The 13,243-nt window shown below is 36.7% G+C and overlaps 1 protein-coding gene across 2 annotated transcripts in view; it reads right to left on the bottom strand.

Annotated features, from left to right (window-relative positions):
- Positions 1-13,243, bottom strand: part of BICC1 (BicC family RNA binding protein 1) — a 91,590-nt gene that overhangs the window by 3,021 nt on the left and 75,326 nt on the right. For both annotated transcript variants that reach the window (XM_015866001.2, XM_015866003.2), the window contains 10 exons: positions 12,135-12,293; positions 11,568-11,764; positions 11,153-11,294; positions 10,032-10,188; positions 8,501-8,663; positions 7,469-7,508; positions 6,657-6,811; positions 4,880-5,033; positions 2,090-2,250; positions 488-587 (listed from right to left, as the gene is read on the bottom strand). In XM_015866001.2, coding sequence (XP_015721487.1) covers positions 488-587; positions 2,090-2,250; positions 4,880-5,033; positions 6,657-6,811; positions 7,469-7,508; positions 8,501-8,663; positions 10,032-10,188; positions 11,153-11,294; positions 11,568-11,764; positions 12,135-12,293 — 1,428 coding nt within the window. The remainder of the gene's footprint in view (positions 1-487; positions 588-2,089; positions 2,251-4,879; positions 5,034-6,656; positions 6,812-7,468; positions 7,509-8,500; positions 8,664-10,031; positions 10,189-11,152; positions 11,295-11,567; positions 11,765-12,134; positions 12,294-13,243) is intronic.

Raw genomic sequence — 13,243 nt, forward strand, 5'->3', positions numbered from 1 at the left:
ACCACACCAAAATAGGATTCCCACGTAACAGTATTCCATGTAACAGCATGTTATTTATTGCAATTAGAAAAAAATAGCTAGCAAGGCATCACATGCTAACTAAAACGCATTCTAAGAAATGATGTTTTAACTTCTTTCTGCACATAGGATACAAAACAACCTCATAAAGGAAGCAAGCTGGAAAAATTCCAAATAAGGCGTTTCATTCTGAACTATTCATTTTGTTGAAACAACTGACTTTGAGCAAAAAACTAAGCAAAAATATACCAGTGAACTTCTTCCAGCTAGGAGGAGTGTGAAAGCTCCATTAAGTCTAGTTTCAAGAGCCTTCTGATTAGAGTTGAGTCACCATGACCTCTGGGGACTAGATCCTTACTTTTCAATCTTACCAAGATCCTTTGACTACTATAAACACACGACTCAAATGAGAAGGAAACAAAAGACTAAAAATCAGTAAATGAAAACCTGTGTGAAGTTGTTTCATTACCTGAGATGGCAAGCAGCATTTTTCTTCTGGCGCCAAAAGTGGTAATGCCTAATTCTTTCAAATCTTGATCAGTAAGAGTAAGGAATGTTTGCAGATCAATCTACAGTAAAAAGAAATAGGAAATTAAGGCAAAATAAGTCTTTCTCCAAAACTACCCGGTTCTAAGTGTTGGTTCAGAATAGTCTTGCTTCCTTTTTCCTACTGCAGTTGGTGTGTTCCACAGGACTTATTCAAAGTTTCTCACTTGGCTATCTTTGACAGAAAGCAGTCTTAGAAAAGCACAGAAGATTCAGTAACCACATTTAACTTTGACTACTGAAATTGCATATACAGCATAATTCCTGCAGCACAATAAGAAGCAGCCAGGTAGACGTGCCTGTAGATACAGTTGGTGTTTCAGACTTAGTTAGAGGAAGATTGCCCAACTACTAGTGATGTAACTGAGCTAAAGCACCGAGCGTTTCACAACATAGAAAGTGTGCGTAACCATGGGCATTTGTGGTTTGCTGCTCCTCATACAATTCATGGAAATATAATGGAAAACTGCTTAGTTAGAAATTGCTCTGGCTAAACTGCTTGGCTCACCGCACTTAATCAGCAACTCTTGAGATTAAACAAATAAAAATCCCATCCGACAAAAGCCATTTTTAGTGTCAGAAACTAACACAGCCACTTCTCTTTTTCAGGCATCGAGAATAGCCTCACAATAATAGGATGAATGACTGGTTAACATGGGCATTATTAAACATGCAGAGGAGTACAAAGGAGATAAACCAGCCAAATGGCACACAGAATTAACTAAGGCACAGCTGGATTTGTATTCACTCAGACTGAATATTGACCCTGCCACACAGACTGGTTGCACAAATAAAATCCACAGCAACACGAAAGAAAGATTAGAGATGAGAAGCACTGGCAGGAAATGCACCAGATGCAGCTGCCTTGGGCTGAAATGGCAACAAATTTCATTGGACTCAGGATGACTGTACGAGCACATACACACCATCAGAAAACTAGAGTGCAGAAGGTACAAGTTAGCCTCATGCCTACCCTTGGAATCCTGATATATATACTTGCCCTGGTGCGTACAAAGCAGTTTTCCTCCCACAGAAGCAAACCTGAACACTTGTATGTTACTGGAGAAACTCAAGCAAAAGGAAGGTCCACTCTGTTGGTTCTTTTGAACACACATACAGTCCTACTAACAAGGCAATCTGGGCAAATACCCACTATGGATGGTCTGTTCTGACCAAACATGCAAATGCAAACTTGAGACTAGCAACTGGTGCAGACTCAATCTCTGCTGATAAAGATACAAAGCAGACATGTGGCTCCAGAACTCACAAAAAACATTAAATCTACCTACCCTCTACTATGGGTCAGCAGCACTGACACAACTCAGACGTACCTGTGCTTCGCTCCCTTGTACACCAATACACTAATTTAGATAAATTGATCGGTACATGATGAAATAGTACCCATGCTAAGCTGACTGGAAATTCATGAGAGATGCGACACACCTTTGGTCAAGAACTGTTATACTGTTTATACTGTTATAAAACAAACTATCAACACAAAGATGCCTCACAAAAGAATACTGACCTCTTGCTGTTGAAATACGTCTGTATATTTGCCCAAACCAAGTTTGCTGAACAGCTCAGGCAGATCAGATCCCTTGAAGAGGCTGTTCAGGTTACAGCCATTGCTTCCGGTCAGTGAGGAAATGCAGTCCATGTAATTACTGCTACTGAGATAGTGTTCAGCTGAAAGGAAAGAAAGGGGAATTTTCAGTCATGCCACAGAAGTGCACAGTTCTCACAATAACGTTGCATTCAATTACACCTTCAGTAGTCAACCTAATTTAATATTATTTAATAGGAGAAATGAAAAAAATCAAAACGCACCTTTAAATGGTCTGAGAGAACAAACAGATTAAAGTGATTTTTCTTGCTAATTTCCACATTTATTTTCAATTAAAAGATGTTCGGGTGAATCTTTGAAGCAATAAAATCACATTAAGCAAACAGTCACCTGGATACAACTCAGGACCTCATACAGGGGAAAGAACTGCAATGCTCCATTGCTTTTCCCCTTCCTTAAACCCTTCTCCTCTTTTCTCCAGTAAGTATTGTGGAAAACATCACTGCACATGACCACCACCAGCTACATCTGGTTGGGATGGGAATATCATGCCAGATCATTCTTGGTAGTGAGACTAGAGTAACTCCATGATTTGGTTATCACTTCAGTATGTCACAGACAAAATAAATGAATGAAATAGCTTTATAAAGACCACATCTGAAAGTATGCTACCTATTAGATTACATTCCCTAAAAGGTTTATTCAAAAAAAAATAAATTAAGGGTTGGGTTTTCTAAGAAAACAGATTTTGCTGAGCAATCCATTTCCTTTGCACATACATACTGATAGTACACAGCAATACTACATGACCAGACAGTTAATAATGATTTCTCCTTCTGCTGCACAACAAGAGTAAAGGTAGCTGCCCAGGACTGCATCAGGAACATGTAAATGGGGTCACTTGTTACAGACACCTGAGTATAGACTAAAAGGATTCTTTTCCAGGTGAGTAAAATTTTGATTGTTCCAGAGCTTTCTGCTATAGCCTTCACTACTGACAACCAACTGGAGGCTGCAAAAACACCACTTTTCACATGTGCTATGCTAGGGTTCTTATTTTCTGTGAACAAACTACTTAGAAAGCGCCCAAACTGTTAATATGATCCCAAGTGCCTCCACCAATCTTGGCTTCATTTTGAAAGAGAATTTTCTAAGATAGTGAACTACTCAATGTTCAGTGTTGAAATGATGAACATTAGGTTTGACAAATGAAGCAATTACAACGTTGGCATTTTAGACTTTAAAAGGTGCTGCCTTCATTTCTTCTGCATCAGAGGAAAATAATACTTGAGATACTCAAAGAGAAATAAATGATCCTTCCCATGGGGCAGATTATGCAAGACAGTGTACTAAAAACAACAAAATTATGAGATACTTATTAGTGAGGCAATCACGAAGAATTATCTAAAAACAAAGCAGAAGCTCAACAGCACAATGTGACCTTAAAAATCTTCCACTGTAGAAGTTCTACACACTCTCATGTTAAGGTAAACACAAACAGTAGTCCAGCCAATTCATAGCTGTTGCATTAATCTTTTCTCCCTTCCCTCCTCTGGAAAAAAGCTACAGTGACAACTGTCTGAAGATTCCCACACTGCTCATTCATTCGAATTCCTGATTTTCTTCTAATGTACAAGTAAATAAATTTTTAATCCTTATTTAGGCCAAACTTCCATTTTATTCAATTAACACTGAAATACTGGCATGATTTCAAAGAAATTTTTCATCTTTTCTATACCCTGAATACTTAAAGTAATGCACATAGCCATTCCATGTTGAACTAATATACTTCTTAGAAATATATTACATATATCCTACAAACCATTACAAGTCTACCAACCACGAATATTTACTCAAATTGAAACTATCCATTCCTAAGATGTCCAATTTTATTTTTATTATCTGTGTGCTTTGCAATTAGTCTGGGATTTAGATTTTGTTCACCTTTGTATAAAGAACAGAAAAAAGTAAAAACAGCCATAATGCTGTCAGACAGTATGGGCCCAAATTCTCTATTCCCTTTTCTTTGTTCTCTTTCAGAAAGAGATATGATAAGTTACTGAAAAACAAAATGAAGTTTCAAAGCATATGGATCAAGTAAAGTTGTGATCTTTAAGTTTTGAACTTTATTTTTTCTTTTAAAGAAGGAATTAAAACACAGCCTGCAGCCAAGGAAATGAGCGTTTAACGCCATGTGCTAGGTCTAGCCAAGCACAGTTATTTTTATCATCATAAAGAGAATGCTTTAAAATTCACTATCAGTACAGATTACAGCTGCTCCAACAGCTAGCAGATAGCCCAATAAAAGTCTGGCTGCTGCTGCAGTGATAACAGCAGAACGATGGTAGTCTAGAAATAAGCTTTTATTAAGGTTGTACACCTTGAAAAAGCCTTCCAAGACAGCAAAGATCTTTTAGAAAAAATGTCTTGAATTGAAAAAAATTCCTCAAATGTTTTCCTTTTGGACCATTCCATTTGGACTGGATGATCTTCTACGTCTTTTCCAACCTTGATAATTCTGTGATAATAATTCTGTGATTACTTGTATATTACGATACACAATCTTACATATGCCTTCACTTTCCAGATTGTAAAACAACAACAGAACTAAAGCTTATTAATTTATTTTAGAAGGAACAGTAATTTGAATCCCTGGTGATGTAGTCAGGAAATACAAATATTAGAGAAAATATTTACTGGTATCAATTGGGTTTTAAAATAATAACAATCAGCTCTTAGGACATTATTAACCTGATCTATTTTGTTTCCGCTTGGGGCTGGCAATTGAGGAGACAAATTCATGAGCTGTGGGTCCAAGGCCGTTCCGATCTCTCCAGTTATCAGATTCACTGCCACTTCCCAGGTGCTCCCGACTATTGGATCGTGAGAGGGACATTGATGAACCCTACAAGTTGCAGAAAGAAAATTTGGGCAGAAAACAGAAGTTTAATTGTGATTCAAATGTTTTCTTTCCAGCAGTTCAGTTAAAAAAAAAAAACAACACAACTTTAATACTTTTAAGCATCTTCTTGGCAATTGATCAATAGGAAAATAATTGTAAACCAGACACAAAAACAGCAGGTGTTTAAAACATGTGGGTTAAGGATTTCAAACAGAAGTTTAGAGACCACACTTCAGAATCAATTACTCAGTATTCCTAAGTTTGTTTGCAAAGGTTCCATGGTATCACATTCCCACACAAGTGACAAACAAAGCGGTCTGTATACTGTATCCCTTCATGGTCACTAGTTGGAGGGAAGTAGATCCATTATACACTACTTAACAACTATATTGTATAGCAACAACTATGCAACAGCTTGAGAATTTGTTTTAAAACAGACTTTCATATTTCTATAAAGACCTAATTATCAACTCTCATTAACACTGCTAGTCAGTGTTGCCAATTAAGGCTACGTTCCCTGAAAAGCAGCTATGGAATTGAGGTGGGCATAACCCAAAATTAGGGTGATACCATTTACTTGCATGAACTGAAGACAACAGAATTCAGTGAACAACTGAACTCCATATATCTGCATCAAATCCTAACTGAAAAGCGCAACTTAATCAGTATAAAAGTTGCTTAACTCTCAAGAAAAAAAAAATCAACACCACTGGTGAAAAAAGCAAAAGGTCCTTGTCGTTGGCAAAATCAGGAACATATGAAATAAGGTTAGTAAAACTTCACAACTGAAGAACAGAATGGATTTACTCCAAGTTTCCCAAACAAGCAAGAAGAGGCCAGGCCTCTACAGTGCATTTGATCATCATGATGGTTAAACTTTGGAAAGCAAAAAAAGTTTTTCTGGATAACTGAACGTCCATTAAAATATCAGAGAAGTTTAAATGTTCAGTGAGCTCACTTTACTAATTAATTTTCCAGATAGTAGACCATAATACCAACACCATGTCTGTTCAAAGACTGGGCCCTCAGAAACAAGGGCAACAGGAATCCCAAGGTTTCACTGGAAGCATTTAAGTCTATGGTTCGTACATAGGCAGACTCCAAGGGACTAAAACACAGTATTCTTAGAACATCTTTCCTTAGAGACCTTTAGTAGCATATCATAGTTTGAGGGAAAACCCCCAGCTTATCTCCAATAGTATAAAAACAACTCAAACTCTGCATCTTTATTTAGTTTGCTTCTTCTCTCCCCCAGAGTTACTGCTGCAAACTCAATACCAACCTCCAAATCTATTACATATAGTTGAAAGTCACACAAAGTTCATATCAATTGGGGAACATCACAGTACCCTTCACCCTATCGTTAAATATCTCATTTGAATTTAAAGATAGTTACAACCTACAGAAAAGTTGTCCAAAATTCCAGACCAGAAGATGTTGCTTACATTTTATAGAGGCAGGACAGAAATAAAGAAAAAGGGAGCAGAGAAATGGGTACAGCAAGCAAGCATACCTAAAAGCTAAAATCTTTAAGTTAAAAATAAAGTTACAGACTTCTCAATAGTAACATTTATCACCATAATTGACAAAAAAATACATTTCCATTACACCATGGTTTTTATATACCTCATATGTAGTTGTCATAGATGGCTTATATGATACATGATTAGCTCTTCTTAGTTCTTTGATAGTTTCTGCAGGCATAGATTTAGAGAAGCCCAACCCACTCCAAGTATTTGTTGGAGTTCTCACTTCAGTTACAACCGGCTTCTTTAACATAGCTGAGAAATGCAGAGACAAATTAGTAAACCTTAACATAGGTACGGAGATGATAATACTGAAGTCACATACACTAAGACTTCAACAAACCAGTCATTTTATCACTTCCATTAGCTACGGATTGAATTCTACCCCTTCTGAGGGCAATTTATTCAGCTAAAAGTAAACCCCATAGTGTTGCAAGCAAGTAAAAAAATATTCAAAGTAACACAACAAAGAGATTCTGTTTTTCTCAGGTGCAAGCATATTCAGTTTATTTTTAAACAAGGTCAAAAGACTCTTATCTTTTTATGTCCCTTATGGATTCCGTAACTTCATCTAGTCCTGAAATAAGGATCAACTTAGCAAATACGATAAACATCCTAACATTTAAACTTCATTTAAATGAAGTCAATTACAGCAATTAAAGCTGAGAGGCTTTTGAAAAAAAAAAGTCATATACATATGGATGTACTCACACAGTATCCCATGTGCAAATTCTTTAAAATACAATTATTTCCTATTATGTTGGTGTTAAAAAACAGATTTGAAACATGAAAAATTAACGCTTTACTATCAGCTTTAAATTTGATTACAACTGGAGTTTTAACTGAACCTTTAGAGAATTATTTCAGCGATGGACTCACAAATGTCCCAGAAGTCTCTGTTTATTCACATACCTTTGGTTGCTAGTAGCTTCTTCTGCTCATAGTCAAATGCCTAAAAATTAAACATACAGAAGAGAGTTTACCTATCATTCTAAAATAGATCTTTTTAAAAACAATTTATTTCACAGGCTACCAATAACTGAAAGTTTCCCTTGTATGTAAAATGAATTCATACAACGGTATTTAAAAAGGCGGATTCTCTCTGTAAAAGTAGTGTTTAATGTATATTCCTAAGACATAACTGGTGTGGTTACTTCAGTAAACATACCTGTAGATGAGCCTGAAGTTACAGAAAAGAAGTTGCATTGATATTCCTTATGAGAACTTGTAAGATATTTTTTCATTTCAATTTTCATAAAGTAATAAGACTTCGCACACAAATATTCAAGTGTAGATTTATATAGCCATGCAATTTAATTTGTGCTGAAATTATTTATTCAACAGAAGCATTATTTTAACCCTCTCTTTGTCTTCCTTTATTTAGAGCTGAAGACTGAACATTTCTTCCTGTTTCTTCATATTCCCAAGAAAGCAAGATTGATGTTTTTACTAAATGAAGTTTTTGAGACATATGATAGTATTTAATTACTTACTCAAAAAGGTCTCACTCTACTATGTGAAAAATAACCAGCAATCATAGCAGTTTTAGCACAAAAGTGATTTTATTTTCACCGTTCTGTAATGTATTGCCTCTTTGGAGATCATTTGGAACTGAGGGAAATAAAACGTTTGCAAAGGAAGCAATAGATTCAAAGAAGCCTCCTATAAACCACACTCATATTCCCATGGTAAGTAACCATATTTCATATAACCTCACAAGACCAGGTACCTCAACATTATTTCACTATCTAAAAACCAACCAGCCGACCCAGATACAACCACATCCATGTACTTAGAAGGAATAATTTTTCCGGGAAACTCTTCTATTGAAGTAGTAATGGCACATCAGCGTGCTAGCCAAGAATCCCCTTTGTACTGTGTGCTGCATACACTTAGCAATTATCAAGTTTTGGACTAGATTCGGGCGTATTCGGGGAAGCATACCTGCATATTTACATAGGATGGCTGAGCTAAACGTGCTCTTTCGGAGTTCTGCTGGGCAGCTGCTGCTCGCTCTGCTGCCCGTTCACTTCCAGGAGCCTTTTTGTCAGCCATAGGAGTTTCTGAAGCACTTAACTCTGCATCTGAGAGCAACCTGTCGGTGGTACTGAAGAAGCAAAGTCAAGATTAAATCCAGCCATCTCACCTTAACAGTAAATATTCAATGCAATTTTCATTAACCAAGTTTCACGTTGAGAAGAATGGCAGCAAAATTCAACAAAAGCCAACATGCCATCCTCATCTTTTACAGTACTTCCAAATCTCAGCTTTTCTTCACCATACATACCTGTTTTTTTTCTGTCAGTGAAACGAAACAAATTGCTGCTTTGTATGCTACCAATTATGAGGCTAAATTTGAGCTTTCTGGAGTCAGGAATCATCACATGCAATCCCTACATAGTAGGACCCAATGCTATTTAGCCTTGCTCAGGCTAGCAGCTCAGAACATCTAACAGATTGACTGTAGTAGGATAGAGAGAGAGAAGTCATGGAAACTGAGTAATTTAACATAAGCCCTATGTATCAACTGTTGCAATCCTTTGTGCCGATGTACCTCCTATTGAAATCCCTTGTTTATAAATAAGAAAAAAACTTAAACATCAGCTCTACTGTGCCTGCTCTATTTAAGTGTACACTCCCTACTTCAAAACATAAAGATGTACTCACATTTTAAATGATAATCCCAGGAGAAAAAAAAAACCTCAAGAAATTGAGTGCTATAATCACAACAAATGGAACAAAACATACAAACAACTGAGTTCAAAAATCACTGAATTTCTCAACTATGAGAATAGAACTCATGAAATAATATATTATAGCTTTAACAGTGTAAGTAAATGAGGTAAGAAAAAAATAACTCAAAAGTCATGATAAACAGTTTCCAAGTAATGTTAAGTAGCTTTTGGAAACATCTCATTAAGAAAAAAAACCTGTATTGCCAAGACACATGACTCAAAAGAGCCCTTCCCACTGCTAGGTCATTAAAAAAAACAAACAAGAAGTCACTGAGAACAGTGTTTGAGAACACACTGTTATGCCCCGTGTGTAGCTTTTCTACTAAGGAAATAGCATCAGATACGCACAAAAGCAAACACCCTTGCAGATGGGAAATGATCTCAGAACAATCAATAAAGAAGGCAAAGTCCAAGAGAGCATCCTTTAGAAATACATAACAAAAATCTGTCTGAAAAAAGAGCTCTTTCTTTTGGGATAGAAAAAGCATTTATATTTCTTGCATTCCTCCTCTCCTCTGTCACAGATACAAACTAAAGAAAAAAACCCCTAGGATGTACCAAAACTACTCAAAGTCTGCAATCAAGGCAAACCAGAGGGAACAATATAAAAAACAGGCTCAATTTAAATCATCTCTTGGAATCTCTGAAGCTAAAACATCCATTCTACCTACAAACAGACATACTAAGTATTTCTGCATGGTCAAAGTTCCATTTATATACATTTTGCACTTTGAGCTTACTGTAAGTGAGAGTTTTTGGTGCCTTGCAGTAATTCAACTGTTTGCCTCTTTGCACAGGCCTGTTTGGAAGAGCTCATCATCTGCTTCAGATCACTGGTATTTGCTGAATGGGACGGACTTCTTGGCATGCCCACTTCTACAAAAGCATCGTTGCAACCTACAACATTGATAAAGAGAATGAGTAAAAAAACCCACATAAATCTTGTAGTGATCATTGCTTTACTAAGTGCACTATAATACAAAAGCACAACCTGCTTTCCTTCTTACAGCAATAGCCCAGTCTCTAGGAATAACATCTTGGTTTGAGGTAAGTCAGAAATTTAAGTTCAGATGCACTAAAGAGAGCCAACAAACCCACACACCAGTATCAAAAGAATATCTATTATGTCTTGCAATTATTTTTCTTAATTTTATTCAAGTGAAAGCCAAGTAATATTAAACAAATTTACAGGTAATTAGAAGTGACTACATATTTTGAATGAATTTGATTTGTTATCCAGTTCTATGAAATACTGTCAAATGCTCAGAAAATCTTCACTGGAATAAAAGCACTGCACTTAATGTTCAAGTATCTTTAGAATGTATTTTTGCTAATATTTATATCCTTGATTGGTTGATGCACGTTTCATTCAGATAGCCTTTCAGATGACCATGAGCATTAAGAGCATCTCCTTTATTGATCAGCATTTGAAGGAAGGAGGCAGGGCCTTCACAGAAACCTACAAGTTTGGAAAGGAATTGATCTTCCCTCCCCCCAGGAATTAGGCAACAGCTCTTTATGCTGCACTTCAGAAACTGAAGTAATTAACTGAAATGCTTTTATAAAACTTGCAAATAAATTCTGCTTGCCAGCATCATCAAGGTTCAATCTACACAATTTTGTGCAAGAATAAATCTGTCAAAGGCACTGAATCTTCCCTTGCACTGAAAAGCAAAAATAAAACGTAACTTAAACCAGCAGGGAAATCTTGAGCAATGAAATTAAGCAGCTATAAAAAAAAACCCTAAAGTTGTACAAGCACCGTATATTTGTATCACAACCTATAGATGTTGTACATTTGTTTCATGAACATGTGTGGGCTACACAAACACTAGGAAAGAAAAAAGCACCAAAATCTTACCTTCTGTACCATTTGTCTTGGCGGCTACTTGTTCTGATGCAACATGACTGCTTGTTTGTCTTGCTGAATCACTGTGGTTTGCACTCAACACATTTTCTCCCAGTGAAGTGGCAGACAGCGCAGCATACTTGATATTTGTGGTCTGAAACAATTGTCAAATTGAAGCAATTGTTACACTTAAAATATTTCAAATTCTGCCTGTCTGCACAAAAAAAAAGCAAAAGATTCATCTCTGACGTAGTAGAACAATATGTTTGAATGCCCTATTTTTCAAGAAGGAAGAGGCACATAAAACACAACGTTTTGAAAAAACTACTGTTCAATTTGAAAACATAGTAGCCTTCAGAATCTACTAACGTCACTTCTTTATCCCTTCAGACTTCCTCAGACAAGGTTCACAGATCATGTCACCTACCTTCACGTGACCATTTAAAGAAGCTGACCCTTTTTTACTCTCTGATTGCATGCCATTGACATGGACTTCAACAGGGGTCAAGCCCGGTGGTGGAGATGGAGTGTTTTGACTATAATTAGGTACTCCAGACAGCAAAATACTAGTTAAAGTTGCTTGAGCAGTTGATGGTATCATTAGGTGTGGAATAGCAGAGAAACCTAAAAAAGAAATTTTGGTAATGCTGTAGTTACATTTCTCACTAAATGATTCAAATAAATACCTATCATTATATGTAGCTTTGACACGCAAAGAAGTTTCCTTTAGAATCACGTGCCAAAAACGTAATGCTTTAATCATCACTTAGTGGCTTAACAAAGTTTACGATACTAGCCAGATGAAAGCATTGCATGTAACAGCATGTTATATGTGCATACAAAGTTGTAACTCCAAATTATGACATTTATTCATTTGTGTGAACACAAAACTTGGGAATTAAAGCTCTAAAAATTAGTGATTCTGCACTCTGTTGTTATTCTTCCTATTGAACAACCAACAAAACCATTTGACCCACATTTAAATTCCACCAACCTGTGGCATTCGTGTTAGCAAGAGATGTTGTCCACAAAGCTGGGCTAGGTGTGCCTGAACTCGGACTCTGTAGGGGACTCACTGAGCTATTAAGAGCATTCAACAGAGAATTTGGAGTAGTTGAGGTGTTGACAGACAGCGCGGTTGGACCTAAAAGGCCTGCCAAAAAAATTACACGTGCGAATCTTTAGTTAAGTCTTGATAAAAGACATTCTTGCAAGCTTTTAAGTAGCAATAAAAATGAAAACAAGAAACAACCTAAGTAGCACCAGCATATACCTTTTGGACAGACCTTAACATTAAGCCTAATGTGAATTTGGAGAAACAGCACACAAGCACCGGGATTCTTAACCTGGGAAATTTGAGAACTGTAGCACTCTTCATATCCATCTACTGGACTGTGTTGTAACATCAGTCTGAAATGGCTGCTTTTCAGGCTTGCCATCTTTTGTATTACCTCCATTGCTTCTGACAGCTTGTTTCACAGAAGCATCACTTATAAAATAAGAAAGCAACCACGCTTCACAACCATGCTTTCATTTCCAACAACAGCTTTTTTCCTGAAAAACTCATGAACTGAATTACTACTTCTACAGTAAGAACCATTTAGATCTTTTTTACAATTTCAATACCAGTAGCAATCATCCTCCAAACACATTTCCTCAAACTAGCTCTCAATCTAAGAAGTCAGTTCAGAATTGTACTGAGATAAAAGCCAATCCGAAGACACAGACACAACAAGAAAATTACAGCAGGAGCCATGGCAAAAACCACAGTCAAATGGCACAATAGCTTGCATCTGTGTGATCATAACAAAAGCAGAAACAGAATTACACAGCACCCCTGCATGGCAGACTGCAGGGTAGTTACATGGTAATGCTGAATTCCGGGGACCAGCACCATTAATTTGGTCACAAAACTGTTGCTGAGTTTTTCAGTCCTGTACTTGTTTGGTAATTGGGTCTTTGCAGAGCTTGAAGAAGAAAAAGTAATTCTAGTCCAGACTACCCCTTCCTTCTGTGAAATTATATCAGATAGGAAACTCGGATATTTCTGTCCTACACTTGATACTGGTTACTAAGGTGTAAAGTAATAGCCTGTGTTTCCAT

This window comes from Coturnix japonica, chromosome 6 (assembly GCF_001577835.2).
Source record: "Coturnix japonica isolate 7356 chromosome 6, Coturnix japonica 2.1, whole genome shotgun sequence".
In the NCBI taxonomy this organism is placed as follows: domain Eukaryota; kingdom Metazoa; phylum Chordata; class Aves; order Galliformes; family Phasianidae; genus Coturnix; species Coturnix japonica.